Source organism: Tupaia chinensis, unplaced genomic scaffold, assembly GCF_000334495.1.
Source record: "Tupaia chinensis unplaced genomic scaffold, TupChi_1.0 Scaffold143795_1, whole genome shotgun sequence".
NCBI lineage: Eukaryota > Metazoa > Chordata > Mammalia > Scandentia > Tupaiidae > Tupaia > Tupaia belangeri.
The window spans coordinates 1-14886 of NW_006203645.1; the positions used below are offsets into that span (position 1 = coordinate 1).

The 14886-nt window shown below is 40.3% G+C and overlaps 1 protein-coding gene across 1 annotated transcript in view; it reads right to left on the reverse strand.

Moving 5' to 3' along the window:
* Positions 1–251: 251 nt before the first annotated feature.
* TMEFF1 (transmembrane protein with EGF like and two follistatin like domains 1) overlaps positions 252–14886 on the reverse strand; it is a 227572-nt gene continuing 212937 nt past the window's right edge. Inside the window, 2 exon segments of the mRNA XM_006172345.2 lie at positions 252–390; positions 5914–6072. Of these exon segments, the coding sequence (XP_006172407.1) occupies positions 306–390; positions 5914–6072 (244 nt within the window). The 3' untranslated portion in view covers positions 252–305.

Below are 14886 nucleotides of genomic sequence, written 5' to 3' on the forward strand. Positions count from 1 at the left end.
GGTATGACTTTATAACCATTTGTGAAGTGGTCCATCTTTGCAAAAATATTACATTCCATGGGTAAAGAACAAGTCTTAGAATACCATGTGGTACAAATTCATGAAACCAATTTCTGTATTTAAAAACAAAACAAAGACTACTAAACAGTCCAAAGCTGTTGTAGCTGAATATTCTAAATACGAGCCAACAGTACTACACTAAAAATGTCCAAAAATAAGGCCTCTGAAATAAATATTTCCATTCTTTAAAAAAAGACATAATAAATGTATATCACATGGTCAGTGTACATATAAAAGTCATCAGTTTAAACCATTCTGGATGACGTATCTGAAGTAAAGTGACCTAGGTTTTGCTTCTGTCGACGTCCTCTGTTGTTTTTGGGACATTTTCTGTTGCATTAAAAAAGAAAGAAAAACATCATTTTGGTCATTTTGTTTAGGATATTTCAAATGTTTGGAAAGTAATATGTATTTCACATATAAAGTTACATTGCATGCAAATACATGAAAGGGAAACAAAATGCTGTTTGGTGTAGGTCAAGATGAGGGTGAACACAATAACAGGCTGCTATCTTGTCTAAAAACTGGGAGCTTGGAGGATTTGATTTGTGATTTAAGCACAAACACAATGAAACTCACTCTTGGTTATCTACGCTACTGCGCATGTATCCCTGAGAGAAATCCCCTCCCTCTCCATGGCCTGGCAACTCCCCCGCCACAATGACTGATAAACTACATGACAACAGAAAGGACCTTGGCCTCTGTACTTTCCCTAAACAATGACACCCCTGACATAACAAGAACAGTCTGGATGAACACAAAAATCAGGAAGGCGTGTGCTTATTAACCTCAGATATGAACACCTAAGAAATGGTAACTTTGTACAATGACTCAAAAGAAGTAATTCTCACATCCTGTTGGAGCAAATCACAGACTCCCGTAAGGAACTGCCATGCTGAGGATGCTGGGCATTCCTAGACTCTGCTCTCATTTTGCATTAAGTATTCTCCATTGACGTGGATTTCATTGTGTTGTAACTCCTCTTGTGCCTACCCACTAGCTTGTAAACATGACAGTTCATCCTACACACAGGTGCTGTGGTACACAATGTAGAGAATAGGGCTGGGATGAATTCTGGTCATTCTGAGTTTGGGCTCTGCTAATAACTAGCTGTGTAACCCGATTTTCCTAATATGTAAAATAATTAAATTAGGAGTCAAATTAACCTCTAAAATCTCTGCTAGAAAAGGAATTTATAACTTAATGGAAATAAAACTTGTAATAATGAGTGCTCCTACACTAACATTGCATGGGTTTTATTCAATTTAAGAGAGTACTACTTTGAGCCACCAGGTGGAAGAGTGCTAAAGGCACTGGATTCCCACATGACTTCCACATGGGAAAGTTCAAGTCCCAGACCTGGTGCCTTGAAAACTGCATGTGTGCGCTATCCCCCAACCTCCGGCGGGGGGAGGGGGGAGGGAGATGGCTATACCCCTGTGGTGTGATTTTTCTCACTTTCCCTCTCACTGTCAGTCTCTCTCTCTCTCTCTCTCTCTCTCTAGTGAGCCCACACATTCTACAGCAAAGGCCTTAAAAAATAAATAAATAAAAAGTACTACTTTGCTTTGACTTAAAAGCCTTGATGATAACACATTAATTTCATGTACAGTTTTCACCAATTTCATCTCACTAACCCTCTTAAAAGTATACTGAGGCAGACAGAGCTAGAATCATCTCCATTTCATAAGTGAGAAAATTGGTTGAGAAATCAAGTGACCATTTTTAACCATTACTAACTCACTATGACCTTGGAAAGGTTCTAAATTCCTGAAGCCATGATGTTCATGGTCCCTGCCAATTTGTCATTCTATGGGCCTAAAAGCATAAAAGAAGATTCTAAACAGCAAAGAAGAAAATCTGACTCATGTGGTCTTGATAAGTAGGTCAGTAGGAGCATTGTTTTAAAGGGAGATTCCTCACATTTAACAGCCACCAGGGGATAAGTGAACAGCTGTCCCATAATGGACTGTGTGGGAGAAGCATTCCTTAAAATTCAATGGAGATAAGTCCAAGAACACAATTATAATATTCTAAATCCAAGCCAGCAAAACATTCTAGAGACAGAAATAGTACAGTAGGGAAAAAAAAAAAAAAAAACAGGCCCCAAGGACAAAAACTGTGATAAATTCAATAAGTCGAGCCTTCAGTCATGGAGACAGTGGGTAGTAAAAACATAGTCACAGTTAAAAATATGCTGTGAGTGGCTATGAAGACAGCAAATGGATTCAGAGGATGCCAACTTAAAAACGACCTGCCAGTTAGTTTTATTTTAGTAGTTGAGAGGAATACGGCACACCAAGAACAGAAGCGCAGAGTTGGGTAAAGGCTGGATTAGGAGGTATAAAAAAGGCTCAACTAGCGCTATGACCTTGAGCAAGGTTCTTCCCATCCCAGGTCTTCAGTGTCCTTGCTCCTCTAAAGGAAGGGTTTAAATGCAAAGTTGTTTCCCAGTCTATCACTCAGCCTCAAAAATCTTCCCTTAACTTTATTTCATTCTTTGGTCTTCCAAATAATTCATTAACCCACTTCTGCTTTACTCCAATAACATCCTAAATGTCATCCTCCCAGTAAACATTTCCCCTACTCCAGTGAATTTTGCAGATTAATGTTCTAACATAATGGTTTCTATCAAATTCCTTCCCTGCTCAAAACTCCTAAACTGCTATAAAGTCTAGTTTGTAGCTTGCTTCTTTGCGATGATCATACTAGACAGTTCCCAAGATGACTCAACATGGAGCCTCCTCTTCATGGTTCAGAAGAAAAAGAAGTGATTTGGGAATCAGCACTGAATCCAAATCTGGGCACTCCTATTTAATAGCTGGATGACCACAGGCAAACTATTTAACCTCTGAGGCTTTATTAAATGGCCTTACTGTTAAAATGTTTTTCCCTTCTTCTCTTATTTGTTATATCACTATGTCCCTAACTTTGATCTACTGCCCAGTTTTATACTCAGCAGTCTTGCCTAAGGGCAGATCATCTGTTCTGTGGAATAAAGTATACTGATTTTAGTGCCTAAATTTTATGAAAAATATCTGTTACTTAGGGAACATTTTTCATCATTTCTACATTTATCATTTCAACTCCAGATGGCCGAGACTACTGAAGGTCTGGCTTCTATCCAGACCTTGGATAGAAGGGCCATAAATCCATTATGGCCTGCCAATATTTGTATTTGATAAGCTCCACTCCTCTGTCCAGAATACTGTAGGATGGAACTTGCAAACTAAACTTTAAAGAAAATAGGAAGAGGTACCAGCAGTTAGCACAATGGCTGTGTCGCTGGACTCCCATGGAGTCGACCACGGTTTGAGTCCCAGACCTGGTGGCTTCAACTCATGCCGGACACATGTGCGTGCGTGCCCAAGATACCAAGAGGAGAATGGAGAAGGGATTGTGGCGTGGCCATCCTCCTGGTGGGAGATTTCTCGCTGTCTCTGTCTCTCTCTCTCTGTCTTTCCAGTGAGCGCATGCATCCTATAGCAAAAACCTCTCAAAAAAAAAAAAAAAAAAAAGGAAGAGAAAGGCAAGAAAAAATGACAGGAGGCTGGGAAGCACAAAGACAAATGAACTTGAATTTTCTCAGATCCAGTTCAGTCTGACTTATTTATTTCCAATCAGTTTGTAAAGCACAATCTTTATGACAGTTGTACTTCAAATAAGTTCTTTAATTTTTAATAAGTGATTTTATTCATGATAGAGAAGTTTAAGGTTTTTGCTATAGGACACATGTGTTCACTGGAGAGAGACAGAGACAGAGAGAGAGAAAGTGAGAAGTCAATGCCTAGGGAGGATGGCCAGAATGCAATTCCTTCTCCTCCATTCTCCTCTTGGGATTTTGGATATGTACATACATGTACCAGGAAGATTTTTCAGGCCACTAAGTCCAGGGCTTGAACTGTGGTCGGCCACGTGGGAGTCTAGTATCTTAACCACCACACTCCCTGCTGCCCCCCATGACAAGGAACTTTAAAGTTATTACTTATCACTGTAATCCAGAAAAATGAAGTAATGTTAAGATGATATAATAAAAAAAAAAGTAGTTGGAATCAGAAGATTGCATAATGCTTACTCACTGGACTCCCACATAGTCAACTGTAGTCTGAATCCTGGACCTGGTGGCTTAAAACTCACAGTGGACGCATGTGAATACATGCTCAAAATCCCAAGAGGAGAAGGGATTGTGGTGTGGCCATCCCCCATGGGGGTTGATTTCTCACTTTTTTTTCTCACTCTCTATCTCTCTGTTTCTCTCTCTCTCTCTGGTGAGCACACATGCCCTAGAGCAAAAATCTCTCTTAAAAGAAAGAAAGAAAGACCATCAGTTGGCAAAATGGCTAAGTTGCTGGACTCCCATGTAGTTGACTAGGTTTGAATCCTGGACCCGGTGGCTTAAATTCACACCAGGTGCATGTGCGTATGTGCCCGAGATCCCAAGAGGATAGTGGAGGAGAAGGGATTAGGGCGTGGCCATCCCACTGTGGGGTGAATTCTCACTTTGTCTCTTTGTCTCTCTCTCTCTCTGTCTTTCTGGTGAGCGCACATGCCCTATAGCAAAATCTTCTCCAAAAAAAGGGGAAAGAAGTTAATCTTTAGTCTCTGACTTCAACCTTTCTATTTTCTGTTCTTTATATACAATGTAAAGTGTATTCTTAGAGGCATAAAACACTCTGTAGTTCTGCAGGACTTAAAAATTCTCTGTATGGCTCTTCTGAGCATGTTCAGATCATTCTAGAACTTATCCTACTACCACTACTATCCTGAATGCAGTACTCAAAGATAGTAGTACACTGTTCTAAGTCTCTAATTCCTTTATGCCATTGTCCTTTCTTGTGCTCCCTCTGCCTGCAGCCCAGACCTGAGAGGACTTCATAAAACTCACAGACAGGGCCAGCAGGTGGTATGGGGGTTAAGGTGCTAAAATACCACATCATCAACCACAGTTTGAGTGCTGGACCCAAAGGCTTGAAACTCATGCCAGGTGCATCTGCATGCCCACCCGTCCAAAAACCCTAGAGTGGAGGAGAAGGGATTAAGGCATAGCCATCCCCCTGGGGGGGGAGGGGAGTGATTTCTCACTTTCTGTTTCTCTGTCTCTTCCACAAGCACACACACCCTATAGCAAAAATCTCAAAAACAACAACAAAAACTCACAGAGGGCCAGCCCTGTAGCATAGCGATTGTGCATGGGAAGTTGGATCCCACATATCTGACCATAATTCAAGTTCTGGCCCTGATGGCTTGAAATGGAAGGAAAAAAAGGACTGTGAGTGACCATGCCCCACTAGGGGATGCTTTCTCTCTCTCTCTCTGTCTCTCAAGTACGTACATCCTCTGGCAATTAAAAAAAATTCATAGAAAAATGGAATTAAAGTATGACTTTACTTTGGTGCAAAACCTTTTGAAATCTATGCACAGTTTCTTCATAACACACATTTTCCATAAACTTACGAAGACCCTCTATATACCTCTAGTCCTAGGAATAAGTTCTTGGCCACATTCTGAAGAAAAAGACAGGATAGGTCATACCCACATAGAAACCTCAGGGAACTGATGCTAGGATTTTCTTAATAGATAATGTGGACTTAAAGCACCTACCATTTGGAGTGTGCTTCAAGTTTTGTCTGCTTTTGTTTTTAAGAAATTATTTTATTTATTTGTTTATTTTTCTTTGCATGAGTTTTGCCAGAGAAAGACAGAGAGAGAGAGAGAGAGAGAGAGAGAGCAAGCCGCCAGGTCCAGGACTCGAACCGCAGTCGACCATGTGGGAATTTCAGTGCCTTAACCACCATGCCGCCTGCTGGCCTGAGAAGATAAATTAAAGCCAAGACCTCCTACATTATTACCTACCTTGTTATGCACATTACAATTGCTACTATAATGGCGATCTGTACAGCTCCAATAATTGCTGCAATGAGAACATGAGTGAGCTTCTGCCTGCTTGGCACTACATAGAGAATACTAAAGTCTGTCTTTTCACAGTGCTGTCCAGTGTAACCAGATTCACATCTGAAAAGGAAAAAAAAAAATTCCTATGAGAGTTATAAATTTCAATATTTGTAGGTTTTAAATTAAAAGATACCCCAAAAAAAGATAAAATTAATAGCAGTAGAAAATCAGGCACTTTTGTTTTTCCAGTATCTCAAAAATTTTTTTGCCATTTGTGTATTTCCCTTCTCTTTTTGAAATGCCTAGTTTACATAGTGCTCCCTTTACCTATGTGAATCACACTGATCTGAAAGCTGCTAAGTAGTCTTTATTATCAACATTTCAAAATAAATATGATTTTCCATTCAGTGACAATAACATAACTAATGTATCTATTGCCCATTCTAAGACACAGCAGTTATTTCAATATCTTCCAATTATAAATTAGGTATAATAAACATCTTGGTGAATATGTGCTTTTGTTTATTTAGTGTTATTCCTTAGGCTAGACATGAGAAAGAACAGACATAAACATTTCTATTCTGAAATGAGACTGAACAACTATCAGCACTAATGGTTCTCTGAATATAGTGCTAAATTATATTCAAGACACTTTCAGAGTATAAAATATAAACATTTAAGATGCAGGAGGAGATGAAAAAAGTTATTAATGACAGAAATGAAGGGAAACAGTCAAGTAGGTGCTAATCTTAGAAATTAACTGAATTTCAATTACAAGTAAATAAAAGGCGGCAACATCGGCTGATGATAATAATTTGACATGAAAAAAACATTTAAGATACTTATCAGTAAATTCGTATTTTTAAGCTGACAGAAGTGAAATGTATAAATTAAACAGCCTTCAGGTGGAACTGATTAAAAAACTGGAAGTGTAATGTGTATGTATTCCTGAATGTCCCACACCTTATTACAGAAAGGATTTGAGGTGGCTTATCATAAAACCACACATAACAACAATAATAAAGAAATCTGGGTGAAGGGGGCCAGGAAAAGCCAGAGGTGATAAGAGCTCTCAACTGTCTCTGAGGTTCCTAGAGACACCTGCCCAGCAGGTTTCACACTAACCATCGTGGCAGATGAAACGAACAAGGAGTGAGGCTGATTATATAGATCACAGAATAGAACCGAGAGCCCAGAAACGAACCCACACACTTATGGCCAAGTGGTTTTTGACAAGAGTGCTAAGATAATTCAATGAGGAAAGAAAAGGATCTTCAACAGACATTGCTGGGACAGTTATATACTCACAGGCAAAGGAATGAAGCTGGACCTCTTCCTCATATCACATACAAAAATCAACTCAAATCCTAAAGCTAAACATAAGAGCTAAAACTGACCCCTCCTGTGGTCCAGTGGTTAAGGAACATAGATCCCACATGGCCAACCATGGTTCGAATTTTGACCCTGATGGCTTGAGAAACATGCTGGGAACATGTGTGTGCATGATCAAAATTCCAGCAGGATGGACAAATGGAGGAGAAGGAACTATAGCATGACTATGACCCATTAAGGGGTGCTTTCTCTCACTCCCTCACACCTCTCTGCCTCTCTCTCTGGGAAATATGTGCAACTGTGGCGATTTAAAGTTAAAAAAGAGAGAGAGCTAAGACTATAACACTTTTAGAAAAAAACGCAGGATATAGCCACAATGGAAAAACAGTATAGTCTCTCAAAGACTTAATAACAGAATTACCATATGATCCAGTAATCCCACCAGTAGGTATATATCCAGAGGAAATAAAACCAGTATACATGAGATTTATCTATACTCCCAAATTTATTGTAGCTATTCACAATAGCCAAGATATGGAATCAGCCTAAGTGTCCATCATCAGATAAATGGATAAAAAAAATGCAATGTGTGTATACAACGGAATACTACTCGGCCATGTTTATTTGAAACAACGTGGACATATGAAAACAACAAAGACACTACATTAAGTGAAATACAGCAGGCTCACAAAGACAAATACTATTTTAAAAGTTAACCTCATAGAAGTAGAGAATAGAATGGTGGTTATCAGGCGCCACAGCAACGGTGAGAAAAAGAGCTGAGAATATATTGGTCAAAAGATAGAAAATTTGGGAACCAGCAGTTAGCGTAATGGCTATGTCGCTGGATTCCCACATAGTCGACCGTGGTTCGTGTCCCGGACCCGGTGGCTTAAAACTCACGCCGGGCGCGTGTGCGTGCGTGCCCAAGATCCTGAGAGGAGAATGGAGGAGAAGGGATTGTGGCGTGACCATCCCCCCTGGGGGGTGATTTCTCGCTTTCTGTCTCTATGTCTCTCTCTGTCTGTCTGGCGAGCGCACACGCCCTACAGTGAAAATCTCTCCAAAAAAAAAAGATAGAAAATTTCAGTTAGATGGGAAGGTTAAGCTCAAGAAATCTATTTTATTTTATAACTGTAGTTAATAATAATATATTCTTAGAAAATGCTAAGAGTAGAGTTTAAGTGTTCTCACCACAAAAATAACCATGTGAAGTATGTATATGTTAATTAACTATTCTACAATGTACACATATTCAAAACATCATGTTGTACATAATACATATATAGAATTATTCCTCAATTTTTTTAAAAAGTTAAACTTTAAAGAGACAAAAAATATATGAGTAAATCTTCATGACCTTAGACTAGACCATAATTCCTTAGATAAGACACTAAAAGTAAAAGCAACAACAACAAAAAAAATAAGACTAAATAAAAATTAAAATCTTCTATACTTATGAATACCGTTGAAAAAGTGAAGATAATCCACGAAATGGAAGAAACGTTTTCTCTTTTTATTGCCAGAGGGCACATGTGCTCACCAAAGAGAGAGGCAGAAGAAAGCATCCCCCAGTGAGGCACAGTCACACCAAAAATCCCTTCTCCATTTCTCCTGTTGGGGGTTGGGGCATACACAGACACTCGGAATGTTTTCTAAGACACCAGGGCCAGAACTCAAATGGCAATTGGTCACCTGAGATCTAGGATCCCTTAATCACTAGGCTACAGAACTGACCCACAAAGTTTTTTTCAAATTACTATATATCTATATATATCTGATAGAGACTTGTATCAAGAAGAGGGAAAAAAAAAATACTACTACAACTCAATAACCAAAAAACAAAAAGACAAGATTTAAAAACAAGCAAAGTATATTTAAAAACATTTCTCCTCAGGACTGGCAGTTGGCTTAATGGCTATGTCACTAGACTCCCATGTAGTCGACAATGGTTCGAGTCCTGGACCCAGTGGCTTAAATTCACGCCGGGAGCGTGTGCGTGTGTGCCCAAGATCCCGAGAGGAGAATGGAGGAGAAGGGATTGTGGTGTGGCCATCCCCCCCAGGGGGTGATTTCTCGCTTTCTGCTTCTCTGTCTCTCTCTTTCTGGCTAGCACACATGCTTTATAGCAAAAACCTCTCAAAACAAGCAAAAACAAAAATATTTCTCCTAAGAAGATATACAAATGGCCAATGAGCACATGAAAAAATGCTCAAAATCATTGGTCATCATGTTAATGCAAATCAACATCACAGTAAGATGTCACACCCACTAACTAGGAAGCCTAAATCAAAGTCAGATAATTACAAGTGTTGACGAAGATAATAAAAGGAATATAAAATGCTGCAGCCATTTTGAAAAACATCATGGCAGTTCCTCAAAACATTAAACACAGGAGGCTGGCAGGTGGCATGGTGGTTAAGGGCACTGGACTCCCACATGGCCTACTGAGGTTCAAGTCCCAGACTTTCTCACTTTCTGTCCCTCTCTCTCTCTCACTCTATCCCTCTCTGGTCAAATTAAAATAAATAAATAAAGTTAAATAAAATAATTCTTTAATTAAAAGAAGTTAAACACAGAGTTACTATTTGGCTTAATAACTCCACCCCTATGCATTTACCTAAGTGAAATTAAACCAGCTGTATGTCCTTGCAAACAGGAACCCGAGAGTGGCACAGTACTATATCAAAAAGATCCATATGAGAAGGCCCCTAGTTTGGATCCCAGAACCCCTCTGTTCACAACAGGTATTGGTGCCTGTGATCTGGGATGGCTGGGGGTGGATCATGTTATGAAGCACTTGCTAGGGGTGCCTTTCTCTCTGTTGCCCCCACCCTCTTGGAATAAATCAACTTTAATAAAAATTAAAAAGACTTGCAAAGAATTATTCACAGCAGCAAATTATTCATAATAGCTGAAATGTAGAAAGAAAAACTGCAGTTGCATGAACAGATGATGAACAGATTAAAAATATGTGGTATTATACATACACTGTAATATTATTCAGTCACAAACACACAAAATGAAGTACCAGTACACATTCTAACATGTATGAACCTTAAAAATATGGTAAGTGAAAGAAGCTAGACACAGAAGACTACATGATTCAGTTTATATGAAATGTTCAGAATAAATTAAGCCATAGAGACAGAAAATAGATTAGTGGTTGCCTCAGGGTGGGAGAATTGGGAGATGTGGAAATAACAGCTAAAGGGTATGGGATTTCTTCTTGGGGTAATGAAAATGTACTAAAATTGACTGTGGTAAGAACTGCACCACTGTGTGGATATACTAAAAACCAATGGATTATACAAAGAAGAGAAAGAGAGAAAGTGGTAAGATTGTTGACACAAAATGCAATCTTCATAAAATGAAATCAATCAAGTTGTTCAGAAGAAGCACAGTTGCTCCTGTTATTAATCTCAAGGGAACTTTATCTCACTGGTCCTCATTTAAAGGCAGCAGCTTCTAATACAGAGAACAGCATCCCCAAAAGCACAGATACAGTAAACTCAATGATATAATGAAGTCTCACAGGATTTTTAAAATAATTCCTTCACGGTAAGCTAATGGTCAAAAGTCAAAATTCAGTCAAATAAAAACAGTTCCACAGGGAGCCATCACAATGCCCTAGCTAAGCAGCTCTCTGACCATTTAGCTTAATCCAAAGATAAAATCAGAATATCAAAAGGAATGTATAGTATAGGTCATCTATCATCCAGGCAGTTCTCTCTGGATATTATTTTCTGCAAATGACTTTTGGCTATACTCTCCAAATAGCTAGAGTATTAACTTCTAGGTTATTCCTTCTGTTACTGGTGAAAGGCAGAGCCAAGGACTCAGTCCTCCACCCTCTATTCATTTCACCACACAAACCCCACACAGGTCATCTCATTCACCTCCACGGCTTCAGGTGCTGATCGCTAGCCCATGTCACACATTTACCGAGCACTTTGCCCTGTGCCAGGTACTGTAGCGAGCATCTGGGATATATCAGTGAACAAGAGACAGACCATGGCCTGCTCAACCTCTAGGAGGAGAGAAGGGGGCAATAAACATAGCAAGTAAAACTAGATAGTTACGTTAGAACGTACTATGTACTACAAAGAGGAAGGGTGAAAGGTGCTCCAGGAATTGCGGGTGCCATGTAGCCAGGACAATCCCAGGAAGGAAGTACTGCATTTTCATTTGTTTATTTATTTAATTGCATTTATTATTATTATTATTTTTTTTTAATTTTTGGCTACAGGGCCTGTGCACTCACCAAAGAGAGACAGATCGAGAAAGCAAGCCACTAGGTCCAGAACTCAAACTGTGGTCAGCTCGTTGGGAGTCCAGCACCTTAGCCACCACCTGCTGGCCCCAGAAACTGCAATTTTAAATAAAGTGGTAGAGGAAGGCCTCATTAAGAGCTTAAGTGTGGGGACCAGCAGTTAGCGTAATGGCTATGTCGCTGGACTCCCACGTAGTCGACCGCGGTTCACGTACCGGACCCAGTGGCTTAAAACTCACGCCGGACGCGTGTGCGCGCGTGCCCAAGATCCCAAGAGGAGAATGGAGGAGAAGGGATTGCGGCGTGGCCATCCCCCCTGGGGAGTGATTTCTCGCTTTCTGTCTCTCTGTCTTTCCGTCTGTCTGGTGAGCACACGCGCCCTATAGCAAAAACCTCTCCAAAAAAAAAAAAAGAGCTTATGTGTGGGATCGTGGTTAAGGGCACTGGGCTCCCACAGGGCCAACTGTGGTTCGAGTCCTGGTGGCTTGTTTTCTCACTATCTCTCTGTCTCTATCTGGTCAAATTAAAATAAATAAATAAAGTTTAAAAAATTTATTTAAAAACAAAAAAGAAGCTCATGTGTGAGTAACGATGAAAAGGAGGTGAGAGAGTTAGCCAGGCAGACAACTGCAGGAGAGCACACCTGCAGAGGAAGAGCCTTGCAAACTCCCTACGGTGGAAGCGTCCACGCGTGGCACATCCAGGAACAGCTAGTATATTGTGGAGCAGGCATAGGGGTTGGGAGCAAGACAGAGAGTCCAAAGAGCCAAAAACCATGCAGGGCCTTCTGCACGTAGGAAGATGAAGGAGCCATTGGAAGGTTTTTAGCAGAGGAATGACATGAACTCTTATTTTAAAAATAAGAGTTTTTAAACTGGGGACCAACAGTTAGCATAATGGCTGTGTTGCTGAACTCTCATGTAGTCAACCGTGGTTCGCGTCCCGGACCCAGTGGCTTAAACTCACACCAGGCACGTATGCGTGCATGCCCAAGATCCCGAGAGGAGAATGGAGGAGAAGGGACTGCAGTGTGGCCATCCTCCCGGGGGGGTAATTTCTCGCTTTGTGTCTCTCTGTCTCTCTGGAGAGCATACTCGCCCAATAGCAAAAAATCTCTCCAAAAAGAAAAGTAAAGTAAAAAAGCTTACTCTGGCTGCTGTGTTGAACATGGACTGCAGGATACATTCAAGGAGGTTACTACAATATTCCAGAGAGAGAAAATGTGGACCTGGACCAGGAACAGCAATGGCAATAATGCATGGTAATCAAATGATGGATATACTCTGAAAGAGAAGGGCTAACAGGATTTCCCAGAGAAGTCCAATGCACAAGTGCTTCCAAAAGCTCACAGGAAAATGAAGTTCAAGCACAAGTTTGTTTTGGTGCAAAAAGAATTGAAACTCATCATAGTTTTTTAATAGTACACTTCTCCATGAATTCTTTTGAAAATTCCCTTGTATACAGCAGAGATGTTTAGTCTCAGCACTGAAAAGATGGAGTTGGCATCAACTGAGAGGTAGGTGCAGGTGGAGCAGGTTTAGGGGAGGGAAGCGGATCAGATCTGCTTTCCTCCTGTTGAGACCGAGGTGTCAGACATCATGTGGAAATGTAAAGGAGGCAGATGGATCTATGAGTCTCAAATTCAGGAGACAGGTCTGGGATTTATGTAAATTAGGAGTCATCAGCATATGTCACGTAAAAAGCCCTGAGAATGGATGGAATCACTAAAGAAGAGAACTAGGACCAAACCCTGGAGCACTACAACATAGAGATCAGAGAGCCAAGGAGGAAACAACCGAAAAGACTGGAATGTCCAGCAGAGCAGGCGAAAACCATGGGAGAGTCTACCACTCCTTGAAGTCAAGTGAAAAATACATATAACACAGGGGCTGATCAGTTTTGTCAAAAGAAACTGATTGTTCAAAAGTAATTTAAGACTAAGAATTGACTACTAGATTTAACAAGAACAGTCTCAGTGGAGTGTTGGGGATAAAAGCTTATTGAGGTGGGCTCCAGGGAAATGGGAAGTGAGGATCTGGAGACAGATTAAAGATATCTCCTGAGTTTTTCTACGAAGAAAAGAAATAAGTCAGTAGCTGGTGGGAGTGAGAATGAGATTCCAGAGAGTGAGGGACACTGAAATGTTAACAGGATCAAGAAATTCTTCTATAGAGGTGGAAGGACTGCTAGGTTATAACTAGAAAAGGCATGCTGGAGATGTAATGATTCTCAACTGTATGTTTTAAATCCACATCTCTCATGAGTTCCTTTAAGGGAAAAAAAAATAATTCTTTCCATGAGCAAGAGAGAGAGAAAGAGAGAGAGAGGGAGCGAGAGACTACTCCCCTAACAGAGTCCCTATGCCATTCAGCCCCAGATCACAGACACATAGATAGATGCCCAGAATAGTCAGGGAGGTCTCTGGATGCAAATCCAGAACCTTCCTATATGGGTCATTGGCCTCACAAGAGATGCATTTTATTGCTGGCCCACTGCCAATCTCCTCTCATGAGTTCTTAAACCAAAATATATTCAGCAGCCTGCTAGACACCCAGAAATGGATACACATAGGCACCTTGGACGAATCACATTAAACTGAGTATATCATTCCTCCCCAAACCTTTTCCGTCTTCTCAATGTATTTCCCACTTGATTCTGCCTTAGCCAGAAACCCAGGAGACTTCCTTGACTTTGCATCTCACTAACCTCCAGCAACCCTCACAGTCTCATACCCAATCCCTGTGAATTCAACCATCTTATTATCTCTCTGCAGTCCATTTACTTACCTCGGCCCCACAGTGACTCTTCCCTATGTCTAATACACAGTTTCCTAACTTTGGGTCTTCCCATCTATTTTTCCATAAGGTCGCCAAAGTGACTTCCAAACTGAGCATAGATCTGCTACTTAAAATCCTATAAAGGCTTATCATAGTCTTTAAAATAGAGGCCAAGCTCCTGAGATAGCATAAATGTTTCTGTATGACCTGGCCCCTCCTCTACCACCCTAATTTAAGTGTATTTTCTGAAATCCCAAATCATCTCATGCATGCCTACGTATAACAGCATTTTTTTTCATATATTTTAATTTTGTATCGTTAGTATCTTCAACCAGAATTGATTATTCCAAAGGATCTCTGGATTCCTATCATACTCAAATTTGACATCTAGTGCCAGGCACGATTTGCTACAAAGTAAGCAATAAATACATAAACAAATAAATCAATAGTGGGAAAATGCCAGAAAATTTTAACTTAAAAATTGGACTACTGAGACAGCCCCACGACACAGCAGTTAGGGGCTATGCAGAAAAAACTGATCCCATGTGGTGA